The 17,697-nt window shown below is 36.0% G+C and overlaps 1 protein-coding gene across 8 annotated transcripts in view; it reads right to left on the minus strand.

Moving 5' to 3' along the window:
* Positions 1-17,697, minus strand: part of SENP1 (SUMO specific peptidase 1) — a 76,634-nt gene that overhangs the window by 42,597 nt on the left and 16,340 nt on the right. For all 8 annotated transcript variants that reach the window (XR_006219921.1, XR_006219923.1, XR_006219925.1 and 5 more), the window contains 8 exons: positions 16,577-16,748; positions 9,759-9,862; positions 9,390-9,676; positions 7,831-7,885; positions 3,512-3,550; positions 2,563-2,647; positions 2,172-2,327; positions 963-1,094 (listed from right to left, as the gene is read on the minus strand). Coding sequence is in view for 2 of the 8 variants with exons in the window: in XM_042992181.1 (XP_042848115.1) it covers positions 963-1,094; positions 2,172-2,327; positions 2,563-2,647; positions 3,512-3,550; positions 7,831-7,885; positions 9,390-9,676; positions 9,759-9,862; positions 16,577-16,748 (1,030 nt within the window). In the remaining 6 variants the exon portion in view is untranslated. The remainder of the gene's footprint in view (positions 1-962; positions 1,095-2,171; positions 2,328-2,562; positions 2,648-3,511; positions 3,551-7,830; positions 7,886-9,389; positions 9,677-9,758; positions 9,863-16,576; positions 16,749-17,697) is intronic.

A 17,697-nucleotide genomic window follows, 5' to 3' on the forward strand; every position in this document is an offset into this window, starting at 1 on the left:
GCCTAAGAAAGGAAGAAGCTACTCAGGGAAAAAACCCAACCCAGTTCTCTTCTTTTGCCACGAAAATATCGCTCTGAAATAAAATAGGCTCCTACAAGTTTAAGATTGTTTAAAGACTGTAGTATAATTAATCTACTTAAAATTATTAGCAGAAGCTGAGAGCCATAGCTTTCTTTCCTTTCTTTCAACCCAGTACATCAAATATTTAATAATACAGCTTTTTCAATGTCAGTTTAAAAAATATCACGGGGGTGTCTGGGTGGCTCAGTCAGTTAAGCATCCAACTTTGGCTCAGGTCATGATCTCACGGTTTGTGAGTTTGAGCCTGGCATTGGGCTCTCTTTTGTCAGCACAGAGCCTGCTTCAGTTCCTCTGTGTACCTCTCCTTCTGCCCCTCTCCCACTTGCACACACATGCGCACTCTCGCTCTCAAAAATAAGCACTTCCAAAATATATATATCATATATGTAATAAATGTAGGCTACTTATAAATGTAGGCTACTTGAGAAAGCTTATCTCTCATATCCTAAGTGATCTAGAACAAGTAGAGATAAAAAAGGAAGTAGAAATGGAATCCCTAACGGAAATCCCAAAGAACTCCTTCATGCTACAACACAGTCCACTATTAAATATTTGCTCGATAGATGAACTACTGGGTAGGTGCCTTAAAGAGAGTGAGAATGAATGTCCTTTCCCTCAGTGTCTAAACTGTCTAAACATAAAATGGTAAATCAGCAGCTCTCAGACTTGAAGGTACATAAAAAATAAACTGGGGTATTTGCTTAAAATGAGTATCTCCACCACACTGTCTCATACTTATTCAGGAGAATGGAGAAACCCTAAGAGAGCTGATTCTACACAGGTCATCTGAGGACCACATTTCAAGAAACAGTGAGGTAACACCTTGACTTAGTTTCCACTTAATGCTTACTATTTGAATATAAAAACAGGTGCGAGATTACCTCATCATTGAGCCAGTTCAGATGGTTTAGAGTTTGAATATCTTTGCGTGTAATGGTCAAGCGGAATGCTTCACTCAGAACTTCATCTTGGTTCCCATTACGAAATACATTTTTTATTTCCTTCTCCATTTCCTAGGGAACCAAGAGGTACCAGAGATGAAGTGTACATGGCTATAGACACACTAGATCTCTCACCAAACCCCATATAACCCCAGACTATATCAGTAATCAACTGTTCACTTCTAACATTTTGGTTTCTGTTCTTTCCAGTAATCTCCTGGGTTATCTCCTTTCATTCCATCCTGTCCCCCCTTCTCATTGCAGCACAACATTTCAGACCTTTCTTCCTTTTATTCCTAAAGTCTGAAATAACCTTCTGCTATCAAATTTTCTAAGTCTACAAGAAGACCTAATTATACTTCATATCTTTGGCCCACACAATTTCTTAACAAATAGACTCTTTCCCAAAAGGTAGCAGGGGATACAGGTAGTGTGTTTCAGACATTTTTCTAGAAAAATTTGGGTTTTTAAAATGTAAATTATGGAATCCAGCACACTATAATACATGTGTTATACTTACTAACTATATGATAGTTTTTCAAACAGAAGAATGAGTCAAGGAACAGATTATCTTAAAATGTACAAAGACTTTGGGGTGCCTGGGTGGCTCAGTCAGTTAAGCATCCAACCTAGCCTTAGTAATGATCTCACGGTTTGTGAGTCTGAGTCTTGCATTGGGTTCTCTGCTGTCAGCACAAAGCCCACTTCAGATCCTCTGTCCCCATCTATCTCTGACCCTCCTAAGCTTGTGCATGCACACATGCACTCTCAAAAATAAATATTAAAAAAGTGTACAGACTTTAATATATTTAACTGATTTTTTATTACTTAAAAAAATAGTAAGCCTCAACTTACTATCTGATGTCAAACTACCGTACATATACATTAAAAGTAAAAATGTACATAAAACACAAATTTATTAAACGTTTTTTCACTGAAGTCATGAAAAACCACTCACAACTCTTTCTTCAATTTTCAATAATCCTTTAAAAATAAAGCCAAGATTAGTAATACAAATGAAAGCAGGAGTATGCAATACAATGGATACTTTAAATGCCAGGTATTCTATTATTTCTATGTTTGAAATTCATTCTAAGTATCTTTTCTAAACACGCTTGTTAGCACAAGAATCCATAGTACGTAATTTACCTCTGTGATTTCAGGAAATTCATCTTCACTATCAGTTAATTTATGACCTTTCTTTTCTGTTTCTTGGGTGATCGTGACAGGGATCTCCTTTTCAAGAGGTACACGAAGATGCAGTTCTACTGAATCATGTACTGAATGTTCCTGTTCCTGCAGTCTCTGCAAAACAGAACTTTAGAATAAGTGGGATAAATAAAACTACTATTTGTCTACATACATTGAGTAGAACCATCTGGAGAGACCAAGCACATAGACTAATCACACAATATAAGTGCTATGCTATCATAGCAGCTCACAATTACAACTTTGATCCCAAATCCAGGTAATCTTCTAAATTAGTTGCAACTTGGATGTGCTATTTATTTACAATCTTATCCCCAATTTTGTTTTTTACCTGGTTTTGAAGCTGCAATGCTAGTGCTTTCTGCTCTTCAATCTGGCGCAATCTCTCCCGTGCTCGAGAATCATAAACACTAGTTCTAGGAAATGAAAAGGAATGTGACACAAATGCAGACCACTGTCTTAGCATCATGCATGTTACTGATGAACAATGAGCACTAAACATAAAACCTCCATATAGAAAGTCTAAAGTGCCTACACTAACCTTATCGCTATTTAAGACAGAGTGAAACCACATGGTGTTATTGAAATTATCATACTATTTTTAATCAAATGATGAAATTATTAGTTTGTTGCTAAATGTGAACAGGTGATATTTGTGGCTATGTGTAAATGTGTAGTACTTTTTTTTTAACATTAAAATTTAGAGATTAACATAATCTCTAAGATTATGGAGAGACTGAAGCTTCATTCTAGAAATCCAAAAATGTGATTGAATCCCAAAGGAGCAAATAATACAAGATACTATTGAGGTTTTAATTCAAATACTGTACTTATGATCCAAAAGAAAAAATATGGATTTATTTTTTTCTCTAAAAACAGTGAACAAGTCCAGGGATCTGAATACCTTAGAGTTATTAAAACTGGAAACTAAAAACTTTTAGTGATTTTTCAAACTCCAGAAATGTGAATTATTCAATAAATTAGTTCTACCAATGTAAAAATAAGGGCACTTATTTTCCTTTCCATGTAATACTTAATATCGAAATAGTTTTCCAATTCAATTTAGCTTCAGCAATTGTTATATATTTAATAAACCTGAGCATAGAAATGCCCCAACCCCAAGAGAATTTTAAAAACCCAACAACTTAAAAGCTGTTTTATAAATAGATATAAATAGGGAATTTTTACTGACTAAAAATAGGTAGGGTGATTGGCTAATTGACTTCTTCTGAGAAGGAAGAGACTGAGAAAGAAAAATGATGCCAAAAACAATAACTTACAATTCTTTGATCCACAGCTCTGCCTGGAAAAATGCAGGACTATGGTGGGGGAAAAAAATGGCAAATGAACAGGAGGCTCATAAGAAAATTCAAATATTTTCACCAAGAAAATCAGTCATTGAAATAATTTAAAAGAATGCTTTATATGTATACAACAAAGCAAAGGTCATAAATTACATAAAATAATTGTAACTGGGAACTAAAGGAATACAGCTATGAGTCACTCACATACATAGTAGTTAAAAAGGTGGCCCAAAGTTCAGCAGAGAAATTAACTGTAACACAGGTCCTTACTTACACCTTGCTCCTTATGAGACCAACCCAACGGGAAAGAGTACATCACTTGTCAAGATAATATATTAAGCTAGAACGTTACTCTTCCAAAATGGTATAGATTGACAGATTTATTAATGATTTAGTCAAACCTTATGGGATCTTGGACTTCTTCCTGTCAGTCTACTTGAATCAAAATATATTCAACCAAGTCATAATGGATACTGAAAATCCCCACCGACAGAATAGTCTGTATCAGACGGTTAGTTAGCCAATGAACCAAAGTGGAGAATTAGCAATATACAGCTCCACTCCAAAGATGAGAGACCAATTCTATTCCACACGGCTCTTGCTGACAACCCAAATGAATAATGCTTAGTTAGCATAGTCACAGGCATGTCCCTCTTCCAGAGCCCCTTGCTCTTCTCACACATCCTCATCTCCTTGCCAATCCCTAACTGTGATCTCTCACAGAAACAAACAGAAGAGTGAACACTTTTCCAAAAAAAACTTTCAGATACAAGTAGAAGAAGTGCACAGAGCATGAAATTGGGAGTTAAGAGACCTGGATCTCCTGGAGTGGACCCGGATTCACTGTGTGACTTTGAACAAGTCACTTCATTTCCATGGTCCTTAGCTTCAAATTTGTAAAACATGGAGGTTAGAATCCCTTTCAGTTCTTGAATTGCTACAGTCTGTCCTAGTGAAGGCAAGAACAAGGACTCAGAAGGTATCCCTTGCTCCCCAGACTACCTTTTGAGAATTAGTATTCCCAACCATCCTCAGGCTAGGGTTTGGCAATGAATATGCTGTTCTACTGCCTCCCCACTGTCACTGAGGTTAATAAGGGGAAAACATAGGAGAAGCGGCCTATGCCTTTGGCACAGTGGATACTGATGTAACAACCAAGATAGAAAGCCACAAAGATCAGTGGTAGCACTGTGAGGGGCTTAGTATGTGATACTAAAAACAAATGAACATGAAAACACATTGACTGCACAACATAAAGTGACAGGAATTGCCCAGAATTTCATAGTAGTAGATCTTGCTATTGAAATTTGTCTGCTTCCTTTATTAGAACATAAGCTTAATGAGGATAGGAATTTTTGTTTTTTCTATTTACTCCTGTATCCTCTGCACCAAGAATTGTGCCTGGCACACAGCAAGTACTCAGTGTTTATTGAATACGTGAATAATGTAAGGGAAAAGTATTTCTCTTCAGTGGACGTAGGTATTTGATGGATTAGGAAAGTAAAATGCAGGGGGAAAAAACAAAATCTTCTTGCTTTTCAAAGAGATTATATATTATTTCTCATTATGATTGAAGCATACAGTAAAAATAACTACAACTACTTATGAGCACCTACTTAGTACTCTGTGTGAAGTTCTGCTCTAGCTGTTTTATATTAGTTAAGCCTCATGATAATTCTCTTTTAGTTAAACCTCAATATAGAATAAGGAATTATTACTCATGTGTATAGAAGAGGAAATGGGAAGTTCAGAAGGATCATCTGTCTTGGAAGAGTCAGGATTAGAAACTGTGTCCAATTCCAAAGACTGTGATTTCTACTATTGTAACATACCTTTCAATAAACCAAAGTCTTAAACCAACATGAAGATGATGAGTTCTTGGGCTATGCAAGAGAGCCTTTTAGGATTTCTAGGAAATTCATTTGTTTAACAAAGATTTATTTACTAAGTATCCATCATGTGCCAGGCATTATGATCCACACTAGATGATAAATGCAAAAGTATTAGTAATAAATAAGATATAGGGATAAAAGTACCAGAGGAAAAGACTAATACTATCTGGAGAAGTCAGAGTAATGTCCTGAGAAAAAAATAACACCTGAGTCAGATTTTGAAAAGCAAAACGAGATTAACAAGTGGACAAGGAAAGAGAGGAAATTCCAGGGGTTAGGATCAGCATGTACAATGGCACAAAAACAGGAAACAGCATGCTATATTCTAGGAAATAAGGGCAGATCTTCACTGCTAGAATTTAATGGACAGGCAGTGGTGGGAGATTAAGAATAAAGAGCCCATTGGCCAAGACTTGGGAAAGCGGGCTCCAACTGCAATAAACAGCATTATTCAATCGGCCTTATCCAACAGATCATTTCTCCCTCCCTCTCATTCTTCAGGCATCACTAATAGAAATCCTCCATAAAGGAAAGGCACACAGAGTAAAGAACTACTGAAGAATTAAAAGCATTCTCTACATGAGATCGACTTTTTCCCAATAAAGAATACCTACTTTTGTGTACTACGCATTAAACGACTTTTATTTTATTTGAGAGAGCAAGTGAGCAAGCAGGGAAGGGGTGGGGGTGAGAGAGGGGGAAAGAGGGGGAGAGGGAGAGGGAGAGGGAGAGGGAGAGGGAGAGGGAGGGGAGGAGGGGGGGGAGGAGGGGGGGGAGGGGGGAGGGAGGGAGGGAGGGAGGGGGGAGGGAGGGAGAGAGGCAGAGAGGGAGGGAGGGAGAGAGGCAGAGAGGGAGGGAGGGAGAGAGGCAGAGAGGGAGAGAGGGAGAGAATATGAATCTCAAGCAGGCTCCGTATCAGTGAGGAGCTGGATACAGGGCACAATATCACAGCCCTGGGATCATGACCTGGGCTGAAATCAAGAGCTGGACACTCAACTAACTGAGGCACCCTGAAACACTTTCATTGTAAGTATTTTTCTGTATGTTAACCTTCACAGCAATTCAATAAACCATAACGTATTAACACTGGCATTTTTATTGATAAGGAAACTAGGTTTAGAACAGTAACTTGTCTAAAGTTATGTGATGTGATGCCTGGACAAGATCAGAACCCAGGTCTGACTCAAAATAAAAACAAAACAAAATAAAACAAAACCCACACATAAAGAATAAGGAATCCAAACTGTAAAGTCTCCTTGAAAAATTATAACAGAATTTTTTAAAAATATCTAAAATTTAGGACACACAGGAGAGTTGCAAAGAAGTACAGAAACTGAGATGAGAAAGAAACATCATTATTCCTAATTTTCTCAATGGAAAATGGATACTATTTTCATTCCAGCAACTGAACTGCTAATGGCAAAGAAACTGCAATCTAAGTAGTAACCTACTGAATTACAGAGCAAGAAGTTCCATATAGAAGTCAAGTATCATATAGAAAATTAGACTTGAATTGAGACTTAAAAGCTAAGAAAGAGACTCCTGCTTCTTTAGATAGACAAGTTGAGGTAGGGTTACATACAAGGCAGATGGAACAATGACTATGCAGGTAAGAAAGCACATATCACACACTACTGATGTGTGTGTAATTAACACATGAAAGACTCCCATCTTCCCATATGGCTCCTTCTCTCACCTCTGTCATGTCTCTCTTCAAATGTCATTTCTCAGCCTTGCCATGACCGCCCAAATAAACAGTGCCCCCCAACCCCAGTCTATATATTGCCCTGCTTTATTTTTCTTCACAGCATTTATCACTATCAGACATACATATTTATTTATTTGTTCATAATTTGTCCCCCACCTCTTTCTTTACACCCCTTACAACTAGAATGTAAGCCCCTTGAGTGCAGGGATTTCATTTTGGTCACTGCTATTATCCCCAATGTCTATATTAGGACACAGCACACAGTAGGTTATCAATTCGTACTTGTTAAAGGAAAGAATGTGTGATAGGAAGTACGGCATGTGGAGGAAATGCTTCGTATACCATACTAAGGAGTTTGGGCATGATTTTATGTCTGATAGCCACTCCTGAGGGAGTTTAATGAATGATCAGATATGCATTGTAGAAAGACCACTCTGGATGTAGAATGGAAGATGGAAAAGAACAGGCAAAGAATGGATTAGAGAATATGGCAGAAGATGGAATGAAGCACAACAAGGAGGACGGAAGAAGACAACTAATTAAAAAGTCATTGAAATAATTCAAATAACACAGGCGAGAAATCTGAATTGAGGCAGTTTTACTTTTATGTTATGCAACTCTTAGTGAAGAAATTGTGATTAAAGAGAGGGAAAAGAAAACAATATATCAAGAATGTCTTTTTTTCCATAGTTTACCTGGGAGTTGCAGTCTGGGAATCTTTCACTTTGAGTAAAATCACAGAGTCTGATCCTAAAAAAAGAAACACAACAGCATATTATTATTTAAAAAATTCTACCCAGTTATACACTCCAGGTGTCTATAGTTTAAGCTCCCATACTTCAGTGTATTCTGTTTTCATAAAAATAATGCAGCGCAAGGACAAAGGTAAGATGGAAGACAAAAGGAGGCGGGTCCACTTTCACTGAGCCAGAAATAGGGCTTAGGGAAGAGCCTGCCTCACAAAGAAAGAAGTCGCTCCAAAAATACAAGTATATATGCCCTTCATCATCTACTCCTGGGCTGTACTTGATTCCTATGCTGCTTCTTTCTGTTCCTGGGGAAAAAGAATAAGCCACAACTTCTCAAAAGTCTTTAGTTCATGAACTACCATGAGACTGAATAAGGTGAAAGAGGAGAGGGGGGAGGGGGAGGCAGAGGCAGAAAGAGAAAAAGCTACAGAAGTAGCAGGGTCTAAAAAAGTACAAATTCTATCATTTATTTTGTGTTATTGATAAAGGCAGGAATCATGTCCTTCTAAATGACACCTCATTTAGGATATTTATTAAATGGTACAAGGAAAGTAATGAAACATTCAATGTACTACAGCATATTTGTTTCAGTTTAGTTGTAGCTAAGCATTTGTCATACAATGTTATGTTTTTGAGGTTAAAGGCTTTTTTTAATGGTAGTTCCCAGTAAATCATCTCACAAAATTTTATAAAGGTTTTCATGAATATGTATAGCTATATAGTGATGCCACTAACAATTTTAATCCCCAAGTGAAAATTTTAAGAAAGTGAGTAATATCTTAAAACAAAACAAAACAAAAAAAAAAAACCTAAGGAAGGAGGAAAGAGCCTTAGAGTTTGATCTATCAAAAGATCCCTAATGTCTAATCACTTAACCTTAAACTCGTTTTAAGTTATATACCTAAATACATACTATCATAAACACATATAACACACACCTAAAGAAAGGGGAAACTAAGCAAACAAAGAAAATTATCATAGAAAACCTTAATTAACTGGAGTGCTAAGTGTCTGGATATTTTGGTTAGCTAAAAGTTAAGTAGAAAACTTTTTGTTTCCAAAATTTGCTGATGACCCTTCTAAAATGCATAAACCTACTATGCAGGTTTTTCTACTAAGTATTACCTGGTTAAGAAATTTTACTTCAATACTTAATTGATGTTCCAAAACTTAGAACTTCAGAGTACTTAATGTTCATCACAAAGTACTAGAAACAGAGAAAGTATTGAAGTAATTGGGATGATTATACTCTGACTCTAGACGCTGCTCAGGAAGTTAATCCTTTTAAGTAAAATATTATATGAAATCATTTGCATCTTCATGTAAGAAAAAAGTAAATTATTTATAGGTTTAGTTTATTTGTGGTACAGCTAACTGAATTATATATATTTAAAGTATCTTATATGTTAATTAAATTACATGCACATTACAACCTTGCAATTCCCATAGAGCCCATAAACAGTTAACTGGTTATTATTACGGAAAATATACGAAACCATTGTTACCTTCCGATTGTGTATTTGAAGCTGGTAAGTTGTCTGGCTGATGTAGAAGAGAGTGGTGATGTTGGGGTTGATGGAGAGTATCAGAATCTTTGGATCCAAATGCAACAACATCTGGGGCATAAGACGATAAGGAATACACACTGTGGGACACTTGTTCCTGGGTAGTTAAAATGCTGGCAGATCCAGATGATGAAGTATCAGAGCCAATAATCTGAGCTGCACAAGAACTTCCATTTTTAAACAGTGGGTCTTTCAAAGTACTCTTATTAGAACTAAGACATCGGGACCTAGCAAGAGGAGAATATAGTTTTAATATCAAATAACAAAGTACAGAATTAAATTCATTTGATATATGTTTCTGTGACTCACAGGTGTAAAGGAAAATGTGTGGTGGGTTTGGCTACAGAAAACTGTTTCCCTGTAACCATCTGTAGTAGCTGTCTGTAAATCTCTCTTTCTTCTTCTTGGACTGTCTAGAGAAAAAAAAAGAAGAAATTTTAAACATCCAATAAGGCAACTTTTTTCTCAAAGCAGCATCTAGACTCCCAGAAGCTCTGCCAAAGTTAAGGCAGAGTCCTTCAAGATAATTAAGAATTATCATTAGGGATATCTAGAAAATTATAACAGGAATTAAATGAAATAAATACCAGATATTATATTTTGGAAAATTATGGGACATATATGTAAATAATAGTGCAGAGAAACTATAGGATATGAAACCAGAAGGCCAATAGGCAATCACTTTTGAGTCAACTGAGACAGTCCCAGAAACAAAACATTTGAGGACTTCTCAATTAGGATTCCAAGAAACCCCATGATTCCTGACATCTACTAAAAAAGTCACAAGGAAGCAACTAGAATAGTCAAGATCAGAGTGGGATACCTTGCTGTTTTCTATCCTGTCCAATTTTCCAAAGATGGTTTTTATCTCAAATATTTACTCTTTTTTCCTAAACCCCAATAATAAGTTTAGGGAAAAGCACATACTCCATAATATTCATTCACTCGTGTATTGACTTGAATACCTACTAAGCACCACTCACTAGAGATACTGCACTGAATAAAGTAATATTTCTGTCCTTGTGGAGTTTATATTACAGTTAAAGGGACTGGCAAGCGAGACTAATCAAAAATTATGGAAAATGAAAATGAAAAAATAAAGACAAGGAAATAGAAAGTGATGGAGGGGAAATAGCAGCAACAGGTAAGGCCCTTCTAAAAAGGTGATATTTCAATAGAAACCTAAATCAAGGGAAGAGGTAAGTCATAGAAATTTATAAAAGACTATTCCAGGTAGAGGAATAGCAAATACAAATGCCCTGAAACAGGTATGTGCCTGATGTGTTCAAGGAAAAGTAAGGTCAGCGTGAATCAGAAGAGCAGTAAGAAATGAGGTCACTCAGCAGAGAACCAGATTACATAAGGACTTGTAACTATAGTAAAGCATCTATTCTATACTGATCCAGAGAAACAATGGGAAGCATTCACTAAATAATATACTCTGGTACTTAAAAAAAATCTTATATACAGTTTAATATAACCACCAATCTTCAAAAAATAACTTTAATACTTTGTGGCAAGGCTAGCAGCATCCTGCACTGTGACATTTCAATATGCGCAGAAGCATTTTGCTAAAAATAGAATGAATTAAGCAATTATCTATGCAAAGGCAAACAGACACTAAGTTTTCTCTTCTTGATCACAGTTTCCTACATAGTAAATTTCAATTACATTGTCACTATAATGTTACTGTTCTAACAAGATTCACCTTGAACTATGAGGCATGAGTAAATAAATACTCCTTATGAAAAAGAGCTATCCTTAAATTTGAATAGATGAGTAATGAGAAAATTTGAATAGATGGGTAATAAGAAAATAAGTAGAATTAGTTGAGCATTTGGTGGAAAAATAGACCCGGAGGAAAAACAAATTGCAATTTTCTATATGAAGAAAATAAACTCCATTATTTTATCCTTTATACATTAATACTGTATTTAAGATGATGACATACTCTTTTCTAGTGTTTGTGAAGAGATTGTCTGCAGTATTGGACAGGCACTTCAGTGACAGCACAAAAATTATAATGTAGAGAAAGACCATTAACAGGTATACATTAATATCAATTACCAAATCTGTAGTTTTTAGCTATTCTACTGGGGAGGCCATGAGTATCTGAGAGATAAATTTAAAAACTGTAATTAAAATAAATGTCTTTTTTTATTAAAACCTAAATTTGCTATCATAAAGGTTCTTTAAGTAGACAGTCTGAAGAATGAAGCATCATTGCAATTATTTAGGTTGTAAGAGATTGACAACCAACTACATAGTGATCTATACACAGGAAAGCTGTGTTATGTGGCACTTTCATGACTGAAATTTTTCAATACCTCCCAATGTAAATTTTGACTCCACTTTCCCACTATACCAAATAAGCGAATTCATAATCCACAATACAATGGGGTTAACACGTTTTCAGGAGTGGTAAAATGGAGGGCATGAAGGGAAATCAGAAGAATAATACCACCTGGGTAATGGAAATTAACACTTTTTTAAAAAATTATTTTTACATTTATTTATTTTTGATAGAGACAGAGCACAAGTGGGGGAGGGGCAGAGAGAGAAGGAGACACAGAATCCGAAGCAGGCTCCAGGCTCCGAGCTGTCAGCCCAGAGCCTGACGCGGGGTTCGAACTCACAAACGGCAAGATCATGACCTGAGCTGAAGTCGGACGCTTTACCGACTGAGCCACCCAGGTGCCCCTAAATTATTTTTAAAGTTTATTTATTTTGAGAGAGAGCAAGAGAGCACATGCATGTGAGGAGGGGCAGAGAGAGAGACAGAGGGAGAGAGAGAATCTCAAGCAGGCTACGTACTGTCAGTGCAGAGCCCAATGTGCCAAACTTGGACACTCTACCAACTGAGCCACCCAGGCACCCATAACTCTTTTTTTTTTTTTTTTTTTTCCATAACTCTTAATTAACCAGTCATTTTAGTTCATTTCCACCTCCTTACTAAACTAGATTTTAAAAAGCTTTGACTGCATTATCACATCATAGGAAGGAGAATAAAGCAGATAAACTGGTTTAAGAGGTTACTTTGCACACCAAGGTGTAAAGAAACATCCCCATCCCATGAAGACTTCAAGAGCACACTGAGAACAGTGAAATAGAAAAGATCTTTGTTTGTGGTACCCTTCAACCTTCATAAACTGACTTCAACCCTATAAAATTAAAAATGCTTCTCTCTTCCCTCCCAACACATAGCAAATGGTTTCTTGGAATAAGTTTTTATCCTTATAAATAAAACATGAAGAAACAAAGTGCCATTAAGTGACTCACCTAGATTAATTCAATGTAAGAACTGATTTTTTTTTAATTAGTCTTCATTCTTTTTTTTTTTTATTTTTTATTTTTTAAAATTTACATCCAAATTAGTTAGCATATAGTGAAACAATGATTTCAGGAGTAGATTCCTTAATGCCCCTTACCCATTTAGCCCATCCCTCCTCCTATAACCCCTCCAGTAACCCTCAGTTTAATGTAAGAACTGATTTTTAAAAGTCTATTAAACACACATAACTCACCCACAAATCATTTTCCCCAGTACATGTATCTTCAAAGAAAAGCTTCTGTCTAAGCCTGAACAACCTCACAGTTATTAGACAACATAAAATGAGCAGGAATAGATGTTCTATATTCCAAACAATTATCTAAGGTCTCTTTAAGCCTCTAAATGTTAATTTAGAGGTCACAAGAATTTATCTTCTATTTAGAACCATTTCAGGCAAAGAAAAGATAGTCCATGCAACTCTCAAAAGAACATATATGTAATATTTGACTTTTCCAAAAGAAAATCCAAAAAGGTAAGTCATTTGAAGCTTCAAACACAATTCTTTTTTGGAGCATCTGGTATTACAAATAAAGTAAAAGAAAACATCCTTCTTTGTATATTACTTATTGAACTATTTCTACTGAGTAAGCAAATTATTAAATTAAGATGAAAGGAAGTAATAATTGGTAACATGTTAAAATAAAAGAAGCTGGATAATGTTATGTGTTAAACCTAATAAAGGACCAAGGAAAGTTTCAAACAGTATAAAGGTAATTAAGGTGTTGGATTCTATTTTTAAAATATGTGCCAGATTCTTGTACTTAAATGCGTCTGTAAGAGGCTCCATCATAAACCTGAACTGTCTGTAAGATTATAAAAATTTAACAGAGAACACAAAATAAATTGTAGGAAACTGGTATAACTTTTTGTTACAAATTACTCAAAAAACTTCATAAATACTCCAATTTTGATTCTGTTTAAAGTAAAAGCTTTATACTATATAAACCTCAACTATCAAAGGTACATAATTCAACAACCTTCTGTTTTTAAGTCCAAAATTCTTGGTTATAACAAAATTGTAGGGGCGCCTGGGTGGCTCAGTCGGTTAAGCATCCGACTCTTGATTTCAGCTCAGGTCATGATCTCAGGATTTGTGGGTTTGAGCCCACATCTGAAAGCACAGAGCCTGCTTGGGATTCAATCTCCCTCTCTCTCTACCCCTTCCCTTCTCTCTCTCAAAAAATAAATAAACATTTTTTAAAAAGCTTAAAAAAAAACCAGTATTGTAAAAGGTTTTGGGTTTTCTTATGAATAAAACCATCAGTGCTGTCTATTAAGAAAGCCCGACATCTTAAAATGTTGCTCAGTATGTGCAGAGAAGGATGTCTGGAAGCAACATATCAGTGAAAAGAAACTACATGTGTTTTTAACATTTTACATTTTTATTGTCCCTAGTATTTTCTCTTTCCCAAACAGAAATTCATTTCCTCTAAACAATGTTAACAGAACTCTCAGTTAAAATGGAAATACTCTACACTGTCCAGTATGGTAGCCACTAGCAATGTGTGGCTAATGAGTACTTGAAATGTGGCTGGTATGACTGAGAAAGTAAATTTTAATTTATATTTATACATTTATTTATTTATTTATATTACATATATAAATTATAACTTAATCTGAATTAATTTAAGTAGTGCATATGGCTAGTGGTTACCCTATTAGTACCGTTCTTTAATGATATCCCTGAATCAGCCTTCAGCCAAGTGGTGGTCTAGCCATCACTTACATATTTCCAAATTCTTCTTTATGTATTCTTTTTAAACTTCTATTGTAAGGCTGAACAATGCAGTGGTTAACATCATGTTAATTTTATAAATGACTTTATATTCCTGAAGGTGATAAATAAATCCAGCAGTAAGATTAATATCTAATTTTCCTTCCTTAACATAAGAAACTGTATCTCCCTTGGAGATCCCAACATTTCCATGGAAAATAATTTTTCCTTCAGTTTGTAAGCTCCTATCAGTAAATTCTTTATTCCCAAGGGAAGAAAAAGAATTATATTTTAATCCAGATTATCTAGTACTATCCAAGACTAAATATCTGAATAATCTGTTGATAGTTTAATAAAATTTGGTCCAATATTTTATCTTACTCGTATTATATGGGCAATCCCATATTCCTGTACTACAAGTGACTTGATTTTCATATCAGAATATAGACCTAAAAAACAAATGAGGCAAAATTTTCTGCATCTCGTTTCACAGAATAAATTCAATCTTTGGCATCTTCTTGACACTGTAGAAGGAAGAGAAACTCCACCTTCATGTCCTCCAATGGCCCACCCTGGACATTGGCCTAGAGGGTTGGTTGGAAGGATAAAATTATTCACTTAGCCCAAGTCCTCAGGCTGAAGGCAGAGGTGAAAGGAGGAGGGGCTGAGTGGTCCAAAGGACTGGTTAGCTAGTGGGATTACAATGAACGCACATAGTCTTAAGGATCCTAGTGATCTCAGCAGCAGCCACATGGGGCAGGGGAGAGTTGGGAGGCCAGTATCCAGCTGCCATGCTGCTGCTGTCTCCTCCCCCACAAGTCTCTCTGTACCCCATAGGCTGCCTAGGATCCAGCAGAAGCACAGCCCCAGTAATTAAAAAAATATGATTTATGTATGTAATAACTAATACATACATGGTGCTAAATTCAATAGTACAAAAGTGAAAAATAAATCTCTACTATTGCTCAGCTCTTATCACCAAAGGCAACTGCTGCCAGTTTCTTATCTATCCTTTACCTACTAAATATGACTTACTAGTTCTGCCACCCTCTGCTTGAATATTTTAGATTCAATACAAACTTAAAACCAAAAAAAATGCATTTTTACTAACCATGTCACAAATAATCAAGTTCTGCCACTTAAACAATCATCATTAACAAATTATCTAGTTATTTAGCACATAGTGCTATATTCTTGACTCTCCAGTCTGTAAGCTCCAATGGGCTGGAGCCATACCGCTGGGTTGTATAATACAATGCATACCAGACTAGACTCCAAAAGACCTGGGTTGTAGGCTGGCTATTTACTGTGTGACCTCTCACCTTTACTCTCCTAATATGTAAAATGTGCATATCATCTCTACCTATTTCACAGGATTAAAATGATTCAACATAGTAATACATGTGGAAAGCATACTGGAAACTCTATATGCAATATAAATGTAAGGTATTGTTATTTATTTGTATCTTCAATAGCAAGCAGTCCAAAGCTGACTAGATGCATAGTATTTAACTTAACAGGTACAAGCACATTTCCTACCACATAAATTATATGCTATATTATATTTACAGAATTGAATTTCTCCTTTAGGCTTACTGAATGCATATAACAACCAAAGTGTCAACAAAACATCTTTTTTGGGGGGAACATCTATGATCTCAAAGATCTTCTTACTCAATGAAGGGTTGTAAATTATTTAGCTGGCTTCTTGATTTTCTTCTTACACTAAGGGGAAATTGTCCTAATAAGAAATAAAGGCAGGTATTTCATCAAACCCAGCAAGATTAACAGTTTGCCATATGAAACAAGAGTTGAGGAAGGGCCCCCCCAAAAAAAACAGAGATAGTTTGATATATGAGAACTCGTTTAGAAAATACTGAAAAGTAAGTCTGCTGCCCAACAGGAATAGAGAAGATGATAAGAAAAATAATGAAGTCCTCCTAAAATCTAAATTAAGAAACAAAAAGCAGAGAAAGGACTAAGTGAACAGATGGTTAGTAAATGTCTGAATCAGAGGAACAAACGGTTGAATACAGGGAAAGATTCTAACCTTTAGCAGTGTTTGTCGCAGGTTTTCCTTACCTCTTCTGCTGTACTAACATGTCGCCTCTGAGTTTTCTTGGGGCTCAAGAGGTTTCGGCGACATGAACCACTCCAAGATGGACTTGGGACAGGCTTAATAGGAAAAGATTTTTCGTATGCAGACACATGGCAGTGATGATTTGACTTTCCTGTAAAAGTGTTTGATAATCCACTAAAAAAAAAAAAAAAGTTCATAAGAAAAAAACAGCAAGAAAATCCAACCTAGTGATTTTCACTTTCAAGAAATACCAAAAACAAAACACCAACAGGTAGAATAATGGATGTACCATTTGAGGGACATATACAAGAAATGATGCATGGGTTGCTGCACCAGGTTCTGCAACTTAAGAAGTCCTAGATTACCATACTACATAATTACCAAACATCTAAAATTGCATTTCTTAACTTTATAGTTCCTTTGGTCAGGAACCAAAGACCTGTGCAGTATGACAAAAAGTATATCAGGTCAGACTTCTTCAGTAAACTTGGGGTCTATGTATCTTACACTTTCTATTTACTTGCTGCAACCCCCTCCCTCAAGCCCTTTGTGGGGAATTATTTATGCAAAGATGGATAAAGCTAAAGCCTCTCAAAGAAGCTTTTAAACTGAATTTTAGGGGCTCCTGGGTGGCTCAGTCGGTTGAGCCCCTGACTTCAGCTCAGGTCATGATCTCACAGTTCGTGAGTTCGAGCCCTGCGTCGGGCTCTGTGCTGACAGCTCAGAGCCTGGAACGTGCTTCAGATTCTGTGTCTCCCTCTCTCTCTGCCCCTCTCCTGCTTGTGCTCTGTCTCAAAAATGAATAAATGTTAAAAAAAAAAAAAATCTAAACTGAATTTTAAAATTTCCTAAAAAGCCAACAGAGGGCTCCCATCCTTCATTAAAAACAACCAGAAGGCTTTCTTTTAGGCTGCATCGCTCTCTGCCAATTCTCCTTCTGGCCTATTTACCTCCTCTGAAGGAGAATTTTTTTGTTTCTTTAAACTGTTTGTACCCCCAAATAAAGGAAAACACTGGCAGGAAAAGTGCTTTTGTGAACTTAAAGCTCAGTCTTATCTCTAAGACTTGATTAATAATTTAAAGTTCTTTCTATGTGGTCTTTTTCATCTATTATTACCCAGTA

The sequence above is a fragment of the Panthera tigris genome, chromosome B4 (genome assembly GCF_018350195.1).
Source record: "Panthera tigris isolate Pti1 chromosome B4, P.tigris_Pti1_mat1.1, whole genome shotgun sequence".
NCBI lineage: Eukaryota > Metazoa > Chordata > Mammalia > Carnivora > Felidae > Panthera > Panthera tigris.